Source organism: Castor canadensis, chromosome 11 (genome assembly GCF_047511655.1).
Source record: "Castor canadensis chromosome 11, mCasCan1.hap1v2, whole genome shotgun sequence".
NCBI lineage: Eukaryota > Metazoa > Chordata > Mammalia > Rodentia > Castoridae > Castor > Castor canadensis.
The window spans coordinates 1,777,822-1,791,261 of NC_133396.1; the positions used below are offsets into that span (position 1 = coordinate 1,777,822).

General features: G+C 51.4%; 1 protein-coding gene across 8 annotated transcripts in view; it reads left to right on the plus strand.

Annotated features, from left to right (window-relative positions):
• The window catches only part of Cep131 (centrosomal protein 131), a 34,230-nt gene that overhangs the window by 3,690 nt on the left and 17,100 nt on the right, over positions 1-13,440 (plus strand). For 6 of the 8 annotated variants that reach the window (XM_074044901.1, XM_020185654.2, XM_074044902.1 and 3 more), the window contains exons 3-7: positions 7,101-7,195; positions 9,647-9,761; positions 10,046-10,167; positions 10,986-11,099; positions 11,845-11,982. In XM_074044901.1, the coding sequence (XP_073901002.1) occupies positions 7,101-7,195; positions 9,647-9,761; positions 10,046-10,167; positions 10,986-11,099; positions 11,845-11,982 (584 nt within the window). Of the gene's footprint in view, positions 1-7,100; positions 7,196-9,646; positions 9,779-10,045; positions 10,168-10,985; positions 11,100-11,844; positions 11,983-13,440 lie in introns of those variants that run through there. The other 2 variants (XM_074044904.1, XM_074044905.1) reach the window with 2 other exon arrangements.

Genomic DNA, 13,440 nt, shown 5'->3' on the forward strand with positions numbered 1-13,440 from the left:
CAATACTGTGGATACACTGGCACAGAGACAATGCTACAGTTGCTACGCTTGCTGGTGGCTGGAGAAGACAGGCGCCCACCCCCCCCCACCCCCACCCCCCCCCCCCCGACACCCAAGACTGAGCTGCATGTGTGACCACCTCTCCCAGCCTTCCTACTGTAGAACCCTCTGTAACTGAGCACTTGTTCAAAGCTAAAGCAAGGGTTCACATATCATGCCCTTCTTTCCTCAGGCACAGCGTTGCCCTCTCCCAGTGTTGAATGGGGGAAGCTAACAGGGCCCCTCCTTCATTTCGTGTCTATAAATCGTTCACTTCCTCTGAGATGGCCCCACTGCCGGCATTCCTGGCAGGAGCTCAGATGTTGGTGAAAGAGCCACCTGCCTGGCTAGGAGTTATTGAGGAGTGCCCAGCCCTTGGCCACCCGTCCTTGCCATTACTTGGTCTCGCTAGGGTTCCTGGAGGGTGTTTGGTTTGGCCAGGCTGTGTCTCCACACCTGACCCAGGGTTGATGGACTTCTTTCTCCTGGTTTTTGTGGGGCTGTGGGGGGCACTGCCCCTAGATGGAATCTTCCTCCATGTCCATCAGTCTGGTGTTTCCACTCTGCCCTTTGTCTCCAAAGATGGCCCTTGATCCAGAACCCTGTGACCTGAGATTCTCCTTCTGGAACATTAGCTGCAGTCACTGCTGGTTTTCTGGCTCAGGGAATATGACATCAGTGCCAGTTCTTAGAGGGTCCCTCTTGCCTGCCTGAGCTGCATGCCCATTAGATCTTTTTGCTCTCTGAATTGTTCCCTGCATTTCCCTTCCTTGTAAAGGAACAAGGTCTTTAAATCCCAAGAGCCCAAGCTCATCAGTGGAGCAGATGTCACCACATATGTGTCACTGAATGAGGGCCAGTTCTGTCCCCAGGTGGAGTCCCACAGTCCTGGGTGCATGACACCTTACCCTTTGCACAGGTGGAGTTTGGGGTTCTTAGACCATGACTTTATTTATCTTCCATGCACTTTCTGTCTTGGTATCCTGAAGGGGTGAGCACAAGGCCTCTCATTCTGCCCCTGACATTTGTCATCCTGAGCATGGAGGCTATAAAACTGCCACCCGGAAAATCAGGAAAGGATGCAAGCTGTCCATAGCCTATCACCCTGATGCAGTGGTGGCTGCTGTTTCATCTGATTGTTTCAACAGTTCTAGCCAGGCACCTGTGACTCACACCTGTAATTCTAGCTACTTGGGAGACTGAGATCAGGAGGATCACAGTTAGTGGCCAGCCCAGGAAAATAGTTCATGAGACCCCCATCTCCAAAATAACCAAAGCAATATGGACTGGAGGTGTGGCTCAAGTGGTGGAGTGCCTGCTTTGCAAGTGCAAAGCCCTGAGTTCAAACCCCAGTCCCACCAAAAAACAATTCTACATATGTTACTTTGAATAGGTCATGAAATGCAGAGGGCACAGGAAGGGTGCACACTGGGCAATGAACCTCTCCACAGGGCGGCTGCTCAGTTCTTCTGCCCCTTCTTGATGCTCTGGGCGTATCTACACTAGTGCAGGCAACATCCTGTAGAGTGTCCCGTGCGGGTTTTGTGTGGCTGCTGCCCTGTCCAACAGCTGTGCAGAAGCAGAGGTCTAGCTGATCACCTCTAAGCAGTGCCGTCATGTGTGTCCTCATGTCTGCGTCATCTGGCGTCAGTGCACGTACCTGGGTCACTGCTATGTCCATTTAAAATGTTGGGCGTCACCAAGTTGCTCTTCACGTAGATCGTTGTTCAGTCACACTCACCCCCAGCAAAGGATGCACTTACACACCCTGCAAGGTCTTCCATCTTTACTAACTTGGTAACGTATATACAAAGACATCTGGTTGAACAGCTCTTCTTTTCTCTGTTCCCCCCCCCCTTTTTCCTTTTCTTTTGAGTTGGGGTCTCACCATGCTGCCCAGACTGGCTTTGAATTCCTGGGCTTAAGTGATCCTCTCATCTCAGTGTCCCAACCCTAGTTATTTTTTTTTCTTGTTGTTGTTTACTATTTTTTAAAATAAATTTTTTATATAAGAATGGTGTTAGATTTACAGAGAAACTGGACAGACAGGCCTGATGCCTGTGGCTCACACTTGTAATCCTATGTACTTGGGAGGCAGAAGAGGATCAGGGTCGAGACTAGGCCAGGCAAAAAGCTCTGGAGATCCTATCTCCAAAATAACCAGAGCAGCTAGCTGAGTGGCTCAAGCAGTACGAGCATCTGCCTGGCAAGCGTGAGACCCTGAGTTTAAACCCAGTCCTGCCAAAAAAAAAGCAAAATAACTAGAGCAAAATGGACTGAAAGTGTGGCTTAAGCAGTAGAGAGCCTGCTTTGCAAGTGTGAAGCACCAAGTTCAAACCCCCCCCCCCCACACACATAAAAATACCCAACACAAAAAAGGGCTGGCAGAATGGCTCAAGTAGTAGATTGCCTCCATAGTAAACATGAGGCTCTGAGTTCAAACCCTAGTACTGTCAAAAAAAAAAAAAAAAAAAAAGTGGAAAGGCAGTCCGGAGTTTTTGCAAACCCTACACCTGGTTTCCCTTTGTTCGCATACTGCATTAGTATGGGACATTTGTACAATCGGTGGGTCAAACTTATACATTGTCGATAACCTGAAGTCTGAGGTTGACACAGATTTCCTGTTTTACCTGGAGTCCTTTCTGTCCAGCGTCCCACCTGACCCTTAATTCTCCAGGCTCCTCAGGCTCCTCTGGGCTGGGACGGTTTCACGGGCTTTGCTTGTCTTTGATGACCTTGGCAGCTTTGAGGAGCATTGGTCACACGTTTGACACACTGTCTCCTGCTGGGGTTCTGGATCTTTTTCTCACGATTGTACTGAGTGATGAGTGGTGGGGGGGGGAAGATGGGTAAAGGACCTTTTGTGTCACCTCACATGGGGATGGTGCTGTCCCCATGGTTTCTCACTATTGGTGTCATTGTGATCACTTGGCTGAAGTTTTGCTTGTCAGGCTTCTCACAGTGAGGTTGCCTTCCCCTTTCTTACTGTGCTCTCTACCTGTAGCACTTTGGGGTGGGGAGTCCATCCACCCTTCTGAGGGCAGTGCATCTACATAAATGATATGATTCTACACATTTGATATCATTTGAGGGTGTTTATTTTACACCTTGGGTTATAATCCATTGCTACCATGATCATCCCAGCTTGGACATCAGGACCCTCACAGTTGGCTCCTGCATCCCCTTGACATGGCCTGTCATTTTGTTTTTTGAGCCTTTCCCCATTTTCAGCCCTACAAGCAGCTCTAGCCTCACCTGCATGTCCCCACACCTAGGATTGCCAGTCTCCCAGGAACCCAGCTTCCTTTTGCTAGAGAACCGTGTTAGACTGAGATCTGGGGGCTGGGCCCTCTCAACTTCCCGAGCAGAGAGAGAGACACGTGAATGTGTGTTTGCACACTTGCCCGAGATGGAGCATACACTAGCTGGTGTATGCACACTTCTGTGGCTATTTCTATACGTAACCTTCTGCATCTGTATAAGCTAACTGTGAGTTCCTACTGATGTTTCTAACTAACCCATGACCTCCTGATGGGTCTAGCCTCCTTTCCTTGCTTCCCTATGACCCCTGGGAACTCTGGCCCCACTGCCCACCAGTCAGTTCTTTGTTCACTTCCAGTGATGTGTGAAGTAGAATCAGAATTAAAGACCACCCATGACTGAATGACCAGCACTTGCAGCCCCTTAGGCCTAAGGCTTATGGCTCCGCCCGTGCCCAGCCTTGATCACTCCAGCACCACCTCCCTCTGCCTCCACTGCACTCCTGCCTTATCTTCTCTTAGGAATGAGACAAGCAACTCTCCACATGGTTTTTTGTTTGAAATGAGGTCTCACTCTGTTGCCCAGGCTGACCTCTAAGGCCTGGGCTCAAGTGACTGTCTTGCCTCAGCCCTCTGAGCAACTGGAACTGCAGGCATGTACCATTGTGTCTGGCCTGTTTTCCTGTGTTTTAGGGCCATTTGTATTCCTTTTCTATGAGCCATTCTTGTCTTTTGCTGACTTTTCTATTTTTTTTCCTTGCGGACTGTGCTTTACGTGCAGATGAAAACTGGGTTCCACCAGTATTTTCCATGCTGTGATCCTACCCTTCAGTTTTGTTCTTGTGATGCATTCTCCTTTGACCTCTCCACTTGGCTGTCCCCTTCTCCACTTTGACATTCTCTGACATGCACTCAGCCACAGGCAGCCTGAGTCCCAACCCTGAGCTGCTTTTCTCCTTTCCTCTCCTGCACTTGGGCTATACCTCATGCTTTCCAGCAGAGCCTCTTGAAGTGCATCCTCGGAGAAGTGGCCACAGGGACTTCTGACACCAGTGCCAGTCTGGGGGTTCTCTTGCATGCAAAAATTTGTCAGAAGGTTTCCCAGAACTAATGACCGTTGTTATACTTGTAGTGATGGTTTATTACAGGGAGAGAATGTAGATTAATTCAGCCAGAAAGACGTGTGGGCAGAGTCCAGGAGGCTCATGTGAGCCTGGGCTGTCCTCTCCCCGTGGCATAGAGACAGCTTTACTTTTCCATCATGGATGGTGTCGACACACACACCAAGGTATTGTCAGCCAGCAATGCCCCCACCCCAACCTCTGTATCTAGAATCCCTTCTGAGCTCCAACATAGAGGCACAGTGGGCACCCATGTGACTGACCTCTGCCTTCAGCTCCTTCATGGGTCGACTAACACTATGTGGCCCAAGCCCCATCCCATGTCACTTTCTTGTGTGACTCCAATCTCCACCATAAATCACACTGTTAGAGTACCTGGCTGACCTAGGGCCCCCAAGTAAATAGGTATTTAGATCAGGCGGGATATTCTGAGGGCTTAGAGGCTACCTCCCAAAAGTCAAGGCTGGGGCTTCCTTTGCTGAGGCCCAATTCCTTACCACTTGGTACCTGCTGCTTCTTCTCTCTCACTCCACCCCACCCTCACCGGGGTCCACAGGGCTCACCCTTAGTACCTCCTCTTGTCTCCACCCCTGTATAGTTGGTAAGGAGGATACAAGCTCTTCTGAGTGCAGTGCTAAGGTGGTGCAGACATATGTCATTCTCTCTACAGAAATAAAAACCTCTCTTGGACCTGCCTCCTAGCTTCCCCTGTATACTGAGTCCATGCTCTGTTCTCTGAAGCCCTTTGCAGTGCCTAACCGTGGGCCCCGAGCACATGGTCCAGCTGGGATGTTCATAGGAACCACGCAGCCTCAGCATCACCAACCTAGGAGAAGGTGATGGCTGCTGGCCTTGAAATCAGGCCACCTCTGATGGTTCTGTTGGCATCCTGGCCTCTGCTTAGAATGGGTGTGTTTACTCATTTACCAGAAAACTTCAGGGCCCTGATCTGTGGTAGCCTCTCAGAGCCCCCCAGTTCCTTGAATAGAGAAAGACCACATTTTGGAAAACAATTTCTTGATGAATTTAGTGTAGTGCAATTCCATGTATATGACTGGTTCCTGGCTTTGTTTTTGGTAGTATTTGGTGGTGGTGTTTGTTTTTAGATTTTCTTAAAAACTCAGAAGTTTCTAGTCCTTACTGTGTTGGCCTACGCACCTCTGAGGTCAAGTCTCCTTGATGGCCGTTTGGCATGGAGGATGGAAGCCCCCAGGCTGTTTTCCCACTGGATTCTGAGGTCCTTTCCCCAAAATGTATGGGGAAGTTGGTGGGTTTTTGTTTGTTTTTTTTTTTTTTTTGGGCAGTGCTGAGGTTTGAGCTCAGGTCTTAAGCTTGCTAGGCAGGTGCTCTACCACTTGAACCACATCCCCAGCCCTTTTTTGTGTTGGGTGTTTTCGAGATAGGGTCTCTTGAACTATTTCCCCAGACTGGCTTCAAACCACGATCCTCCTGATCTCTGCCTCCTGAGTAGCTAGGATTGCAGGTGTGAGTCACTGGTGCCCAGCTATATGTGAGGAAGATTTTTAAGCCTACAAAAAAGTTGGAAGAGTAATCTAATGTGACTCCCCAGACTGGTGATGACTGATGCTACCCTGGACTTGCTTTCTCTCCCCTTCCCTGCGTGTCTCCATGTTTGAGAGCAAACTGCAGATGTTACCATACCCTCCCCAGGAAACAAGCTCTTCCTAGTGGCACTTGGTCATTCATCAGTCCCTCAGCTGTATCTCCTCACCATTCTCCTCCACTCCCTTCTTCTTTCTTTCTTTCTCTTCTTCTTCTTCTTCTTCTTTCTTCTCCTCCTCCTCCTCCTCCTCCTCTTCTTCCTTCTTCCTTCTTCTTCCTTCTTCTTCCTCTTCCTCTTCTTCCTCTTCCTCTTTTTCTTCTTCTTTTCCTCCTCCTCCTCCTTCTCCTCCTCCTCCTCCCCCTCTCCCCCTCTCCCCCTCTCCCTCGATATGGTCTTGCTATGTAGCCCAGGCTGGCCTAGAACTCATAGTCCTCCTGCCTCAGCCTTGTGTACCTTTGTCCTAACTCTTTTGTTTTTTGCAACATTGTCTTTGTCAGCTTCCAGGCTGTTATGACGCCTGGGATGCAGGGAGTCACCTGGATCTAGTAGACTGCTGAGTCTGTCCTCCAGAGCCCTCACCTGGGCCCTCCCACCCTCCCTGCCCTATCTCCATGTTCATCCTCTCTGTGGCCCCACAGAGTAGCTCTTGGTATACTCCCACCTGGTGGAGGAGGTGGGGGCTGCTGAGGGCCAGGGGCCAGGAGGTCCAGATAGGCTCATCCATCTGCACATGGTGGGGAGGAGTCCTGCCCTTCTGGAAGCTCACTGTTGATGACAACAGTGGCAGTGACAAGCATTTCCCAGCTGAACTCATGCTGCCTCCCAGACCCTCACCCAGTGCAGGGGTGAAAGACTCCCCACATTGTGCTGGATGTCGAGGCTCTTGGGTCACAGCAGCCTCAGCTGGCAGCCATGCCCTTCGCCCCTCACTGTCCTTTCTGTCCTGTGGCTCTTCTTACTCATTTACATGCAGCCTTCAGAGCCCCCCCAACCTGTCCCTGAAGCCAGGATACCCCTGTTCTCCAGCTGTTTCCCTAAGGCCTGGTCTAGTGTGAGTAAGCTGCTGAGTATCTGAGACCGTTAGCACTGAATGAGCTGTTTTTTTCCTTTCTGTAGGAGGCCACAGGACCTGGGGGCTCCCGGGCCATCAACAACCTTCGAAGATCTAACAGCACCACACAAGTCAACCAGCCATGGACCAGCTCCCCCAGGTACCCCCGGCCCCTTAGGTTTTCTCAGAGCCCTCAGGCAACCCTCGGCCCCCTCAGGTAACCCTCTGCTCCCCCAGGTCACCCCAGCCTCCTCAAGTAACCCCATCCTGCTCCTCTCCCAGCCCTTCCAACTCCATTAGTAGTGGCCCTTGCCGGGCACTGGGGCCTGGTGACCTTCACACACCCAGCCCTTGTCCCACCCTGTCCTATTGAGCTGAGAGGGACAGGGAGACCAAGGGCAGTCACTGTGTTCTGATGCATCTGTGTTGCATTCTGGAGCCTAGGACCCTCAGAACACAGCTCCTCTTGCTTACACCTTCTCGGGTCCCAGGCAGGGTGGGCAGAACATGTGAGGCTGTTAGGGATCTTCTTTCAGTTGTGGCCTTTCCTACCTGCTCTTTGTGTATCAAACCTGTTGTTTGCAGGAGGCATCAGTATCATGGCAATTCCAAGTTCTCCTTGGTGGCCCATACCTGTCCTCACCCAGTTAAACTTCCACTACTCCTTGTAGATTCCAAACCAGAGGAGGGAGAGGAGGCTTCCCAGTGCCCAGTACCATATGGAAGGTGCCAGTTTGTGGAGCTAGCAGCAGTCAGCACTCTCTGGAGTGGACGCCTCTGAGTTCAGAGCAGCCAGCAAGGCCCTGACATCGCTTCCCACATGTGTTGTCCCTGAGTGGGTGGGCACTCCTACAGGGCTATATATCTATAGATGGCTAAGTTCTGGGCAGCTGGGTGAATCCTCTCCAGAAATGCAAGGGCAGCACTACCCCACAGTACAGTCACCCATGGCATCTGTGTCCACCAAACAAGTGACTTCAGGGCATAGGATGCAGCAGAGTGGCCTGGTACCTTGCTGAAATAATGCAACTCTCCCAGGGATGTTCACTGTGCCTTGTGGCGGTTGGCGGAATGTAGGATGTGCTGGGGGCAGCAGTGGCCACATGTGTCAGTGCTGGGAGTGGTGTGGCGTGTGTGTGCGTGTGTGTGCCATGTGGTGTGGCATGGTGTGTGTCCATGGTGTATGGTGTGTGTGTCTGTGTGTGGGTAGTGGGTTTATTGTGTGTGTGTGGTGAGTATGACCCGTGTCATGGTGTGTGTGAGTGTGTGGTGTGTGGGGGCGGGATGTGTGTGATGTGTGCAGTGTGGTTGTGCTGGTTGTGTGACATCTAGGAAATCCTTTGTAGGTGCACCTGTGCTTTTCTGGCTATGGGGGAGTGAGTTTGGTTTTGTTTGTGTTAGTGTCCCAGCATTTACCCTGCATTGCATCTTTCCATGCTGACTGGGTGACCTCTGCCTTCATGAAGTGCCATGACCCTGTGGAGGGCCTCATGTCCTGTCCCCTGCCCTGTGTCTCCTGTGCTGGCCCCACACTGTTTTAGTGTTTTTCCACATCTCTTGCTTCCTCAGAACTGTTAGAGAAAGAACAGTGCTTGGTTCTTTATGGTTCTGTGGCTTCTCTGGTCCTTTGTTCTTTGTGAATTTTTGATGAGTTCATGGAGTGTCTCTAAAGCTGAACCTATGGAATTTACATCAGGGTTCTCACCAACTCAGAGGATCCAGTTTGGGAGCTAGATGGCTCCTCCTGCCTGTGGGTCTGCTCTGCCCTGAGCCTTTTCTTGAGGCTCCAAGTGGCATCCAGTCTCCCGGGAGAAGTGCTCTAACCCTTAGCCACACCTCCAGCCCAGTTTGGTGATTTTTAGCACATTCACAGAATTGTGCAGCTATCCCCACAACCAAGTTTAGAAAGCTTTCATCACCCATATCCCACCCCCTCCCCTGGCCTCATCATTTGCCAGTCCGCATCTGTCCCTGTGGACTTACTGTTCTGTGACAGGGATCATGCAGTGGTAGCCTGTGTCTTTCACGGAACGTCACACTTTCAAGGCTCCTCCCTGTTGTAGTGTGTTGCTGCTTCTCTTCTTTTCGAGGCTGAATGGTGTTCTACCATATGGATAGGCCACATTTTTCATCACAGAAGTGATGACTTCCCATAGGGCAGCAAGGCAGGTGGTCTCACTTCCGATTACCTTGAGACATGTTGTCTGAAGGTGTGTCCATGGCACCTGTTGTCCAGCCATGCCTCATCCCCTCTGAGCTGCAGGCTCAAGTGGCTCTCTGTCCACAGGGGAGAAGAGGGCAGCAATAGGTGGCCACATATATAAGGCTCTTGCTCTCCAGAAATCTAGGATCATTCTGGCTACTAAAACTCAGACACGGATGGGAGTTCCCCAAATCCCCAGATCCAGACCACCTACAAAATCACCCCTGACAGGCACAGTTGTGGGTCAGGGCTAAGAAAAGGTGTTCTAAACTGGGTATGGGACAGAATCCCTTGCTGGTGTCATGGCCCCTTCTGTCCCCTTGTAAGATGTGGCGCCATCTTCCTTCCTGGAATAGGTTTCCTAGCTGGCTGATTTTATCCTTGTGTACTGTCCTCTCTTGGACACAGGCCAGCAGAACCCACTGACTTCCTCACACTCTTTGAGGGCAGCACCAGTGAGAGAAGGAGGGTGGCCAGTCTGAGCAAGGCACCCAGTGAGAAAGGAGCCACATGGAACATCCTGGTAAAGTCAGGCATAAGGTGGCCGTGAGTCCTGGTCTTTCTGCCATAATCACCATTTGGATTATTACTTGTCCTTCCTGCCTTTGCAGGCAGGGGAGGGCAGCTGCGGGGGCGGGGGGTGTCTGGGGTACCAACCCGCGATCCTACCATGCAGCCTTTGGGTCATCCCATCAGTTACACATGTGGGAGCTATGCCTCCTCCGTCTGTGGGGGAGGTGGTGTCATAGGCAAGGGCCTGTGTTTGGGTGTGTGCCAGGGGTCAGGGGCTGTCCATATTACTCACAGGATGACCAGCCCAGGGGCTTTGCCTTGCCGGCCAGTGTCCCAAGTTCCAGTGCCCTCGGTTCCCCTGCAGGCCCAAGGAGGAAGGAGAGCACCCTGGCACCCAGCTTCACTGCCAATAACAGGTACAACAGACCTTGCGGGTGGCGGGATGGCCCACTCAGCAGAGGTTCTAGCACAAGAACTCTGTCTGTTTTGTTTGTGACTAGATCAGGCTGCGTTAGAATGAATGAAGGAATCAATGAATGAATGAAAGAATGACTTTCTTTACCCAAGGCCAAAGGGAGGAGCTGCAAGGTGCTGTCTTACACCTTTAGAAGGGATGAGGGAGCGCAGGATGCCTTCTGCCTGTGTCTCTGCTCCTTCAAAGGAAGGAGGCCCTGCTGTGCTCCTGAGCACTTCAGGCTAAGAAGGCTCTGTGGCCGTGTGTGACTTTCCAAGAATTGTCAGAGTTTGAGCCCTGAGGTTTCATATGTCTCCCACCACCTTCCCTGGACCAAACTGGCTTAGGGCCTCAAGCCTGCCTGCCAAGGCTGGGCCTGTACCAGGGCAGCATTGGTCACTCTTCACTTGGGGTCATACTTACTAGAGACATGACAGACCAGAGTGCAGCTGGGGAAGCCAGCCAAGACAGCAGGTCTTAGGGAGGGCCTGGCTCCGTGGCCTCAGTTGGCTCCGTGCCTGAAGTTGGTGAGTGGGCCCTGAAGAAAGTGGACCTCAAGTGACCTCTGAACCTTTGAGACAAACGTGACTTCCTCCCAGCTTCACTGGGCCAGAGGATGCCTCTTTGAGACACAGAAAAGGGCTTTCCTGCTCCGAACAGGGCTTCATCATGACGGGCCCAGTGACACTTGACTGATAATGCTCTGTGCCAGCACTTGTATCACGGACACGATGCCACTTATCATCTCCAAGCCTGACCTGCTTTCTGTCTCTCTGGCAGGAGCAACAAGGGAGCCGTGGGCAACTGCGTTACCACTATGGTACATAACCGCTACACCCCCTCAGAGAAGTCACCCCCGCTGAAGAGCTCCAACCAGACAGTACCCTCCCTCAAGTAAGGCTGGTATCACCCACCCGGAGGCACATGACTCAGGAGTGGGACCTTGGTGGGGGTACAGTGTGCATGGCAGGCTCCTGCAGCAGGGTTCCTTGCCCTCATTGCCATCACCCAGTCCTATCTAAGCCAGACTAGCTTCTCAGGGAGACAGAAAACAGACTCAGCAAGCCCAGGACTCATGCCCGGGGTAGGACCCCATTGAGGAAGCCGCTGTCTGTATCCAGAACTGCGAGGGTATCACCGTGGGAATGTCTGAACAGGGTAGAGGAGCTCTGTGTCCTGAGATGGACTCCTGTGACCTTTGAGCACCCTTGCTTTTTTAAACGTAAAGAACATTTGCTTGATCTGGGCCCTCGTGGTCACGCCTATATTCCTAGCTACTTGGGAGGCAGAGAATCAGGAGGATTGTGGTTCAAAGCCAGCCTGGGCAAATAGTTCACAAGACCCTATCTCAAAAAACCCCAACACAAAAAAGGGCTGGTGGAGTGGCTCAAGTGGTAGAGTGCTTGCCTAGCAAGTGTGAGGCCCTGAATCCAAACCCCAATATTGCAGAAAAGAACATTTACTTGGGTGCCAGCTGTTGGGATGTAGGTGGCCTTGGGAACCAGTAAAGTGGAGTGGTAGGACCGGCCTTGCTTAGAGACCTATGGGTATCCTCTAGGCTCCGAGCTCTGGGACACCACTGGAGCCATGGCACAGCCATTCCCAGGGTGGTAAGTGGGGTTTCTCTTCCTGCTGTCAGCAACATCATCAAGGCAGCTGCCAGTGAGGGCAGCAGCTTCGCAAAGCCCCGGAAGAACTTCTCCAGCAGCAACCATGAGGCCCGGATCTCTGCCGGCCTGCTTAGGAGGAAGGAGGTGACTGAGGAGGAGGCCGAGAGGTGACTGCTCATGGGAGGTGGGGAGCAAAGATCTGGGTCTACACCTCCCAACGATAGAGTTTCCATTTGCTGGTTGCTTTAAAAATAGCGAGGCTAAAAAGACAGCACAGCACAGGAAGTGGCTCCATGTGTGTAAGATATAAGATGTCAAGAAAAGGCTGGGGTCAGATGCCGGTGGCTCACGCCTGCAATCCTAGCTACTCGGGAGGCAGAGATCAGGAGGATCGCAGTTTGAAGCCAGCCCAGGAAAATAGTTTGTGAGATCCTATCTTGAGAAACCTCTTCACAAAAAAGGGCAGTGGAGTGGCTCAAAGTGAAGGTTCTGATTTCAAACATGAGTGCCACAAAAAAAAAAAGGAAAAGAAAAAATAAAATGCTGGGGTGGTGGGAACCAGGATAGCACAGGGACTGCTCTTTGGGGTTCATGGAATGTTCTAGAAAATTGTACACTGATGGGCGCACAGCTGTATAAATTTACTAAAGAGCATTGAATTGTGTGCTGAAAATGAGTAGATTTTTATAGTGTGGGGAAAGACAACACAAAACTGAGAAGAGCTGGAGGAATGGCTCAAGTGGGAGACGCCTGCCTAGCGAGCACAAAGCCCTGAGTTCAAACTCCAGTACTGACAAAACAAAAAATTCCAATGGGGTTGTGACCTTGCGGCATGCCCTTGGAGACCTGGAGGGAGCACAAATGGAGCCTCTTGCAAGCAGGACAGTGGTTTCCAGCCAGGCCACCCTTAGTAGCTGGACAGCTGCTGCAGGCACCTCCACCCTGGCCTCTGAGAGCCTACACCTAGCTCACCTGCTTTGCATGTGGCAGGAGATGGGGGAAGGCACAGGGAAGGGAGGTTTACAGCCAGCACTCCTCAAAGCCCACTGGGGTAACCCCAGGTAGACTAGCCTCTCAGGGAGGATGGGCTGCACTCTGCAGAACCAGGGCCCTCCTGTCAGTGCTTTTGCTGAATGGATCTACACGTGGTCCCTCAAGCCAAGGTTGACATTTTCTTATTTAATTAAATTTATTTAGTATAATTAGGTACAGTAAAATGCACCCATTTGACAAATGTACATGTTGATGTCTGCAGATACAGCATACCAAGACCAGACTGTTCCAGTATCTCCATGATTCCCTTGGTCCCTTTTGTTTATCTCTTCCTCTTCCCCAACCTAGCAGTCACTGACCTGTTTGCTTCATAGCCTTGGGCCATGGTGCTCTATGCTACCACCAGCAGCTTGCCATCGGGCTGGACGTAACTATGTTTACGTGCAGCGTCTGTTTTCACTTCCTGGATTATTCAGCACAGCCACCCAAGTCTGAGCAGACACATGCTTGCTTTCCCTGGGTAGCTTCCCAGGAGGGAAGATTTTAGGTTTTAATGGAGCTGGCCTAGAAGGACTGGTCCTGCTGCATCATAGGCTGGATGAAAAGGGCTGTCTGTATTGCCACCAGTTTGT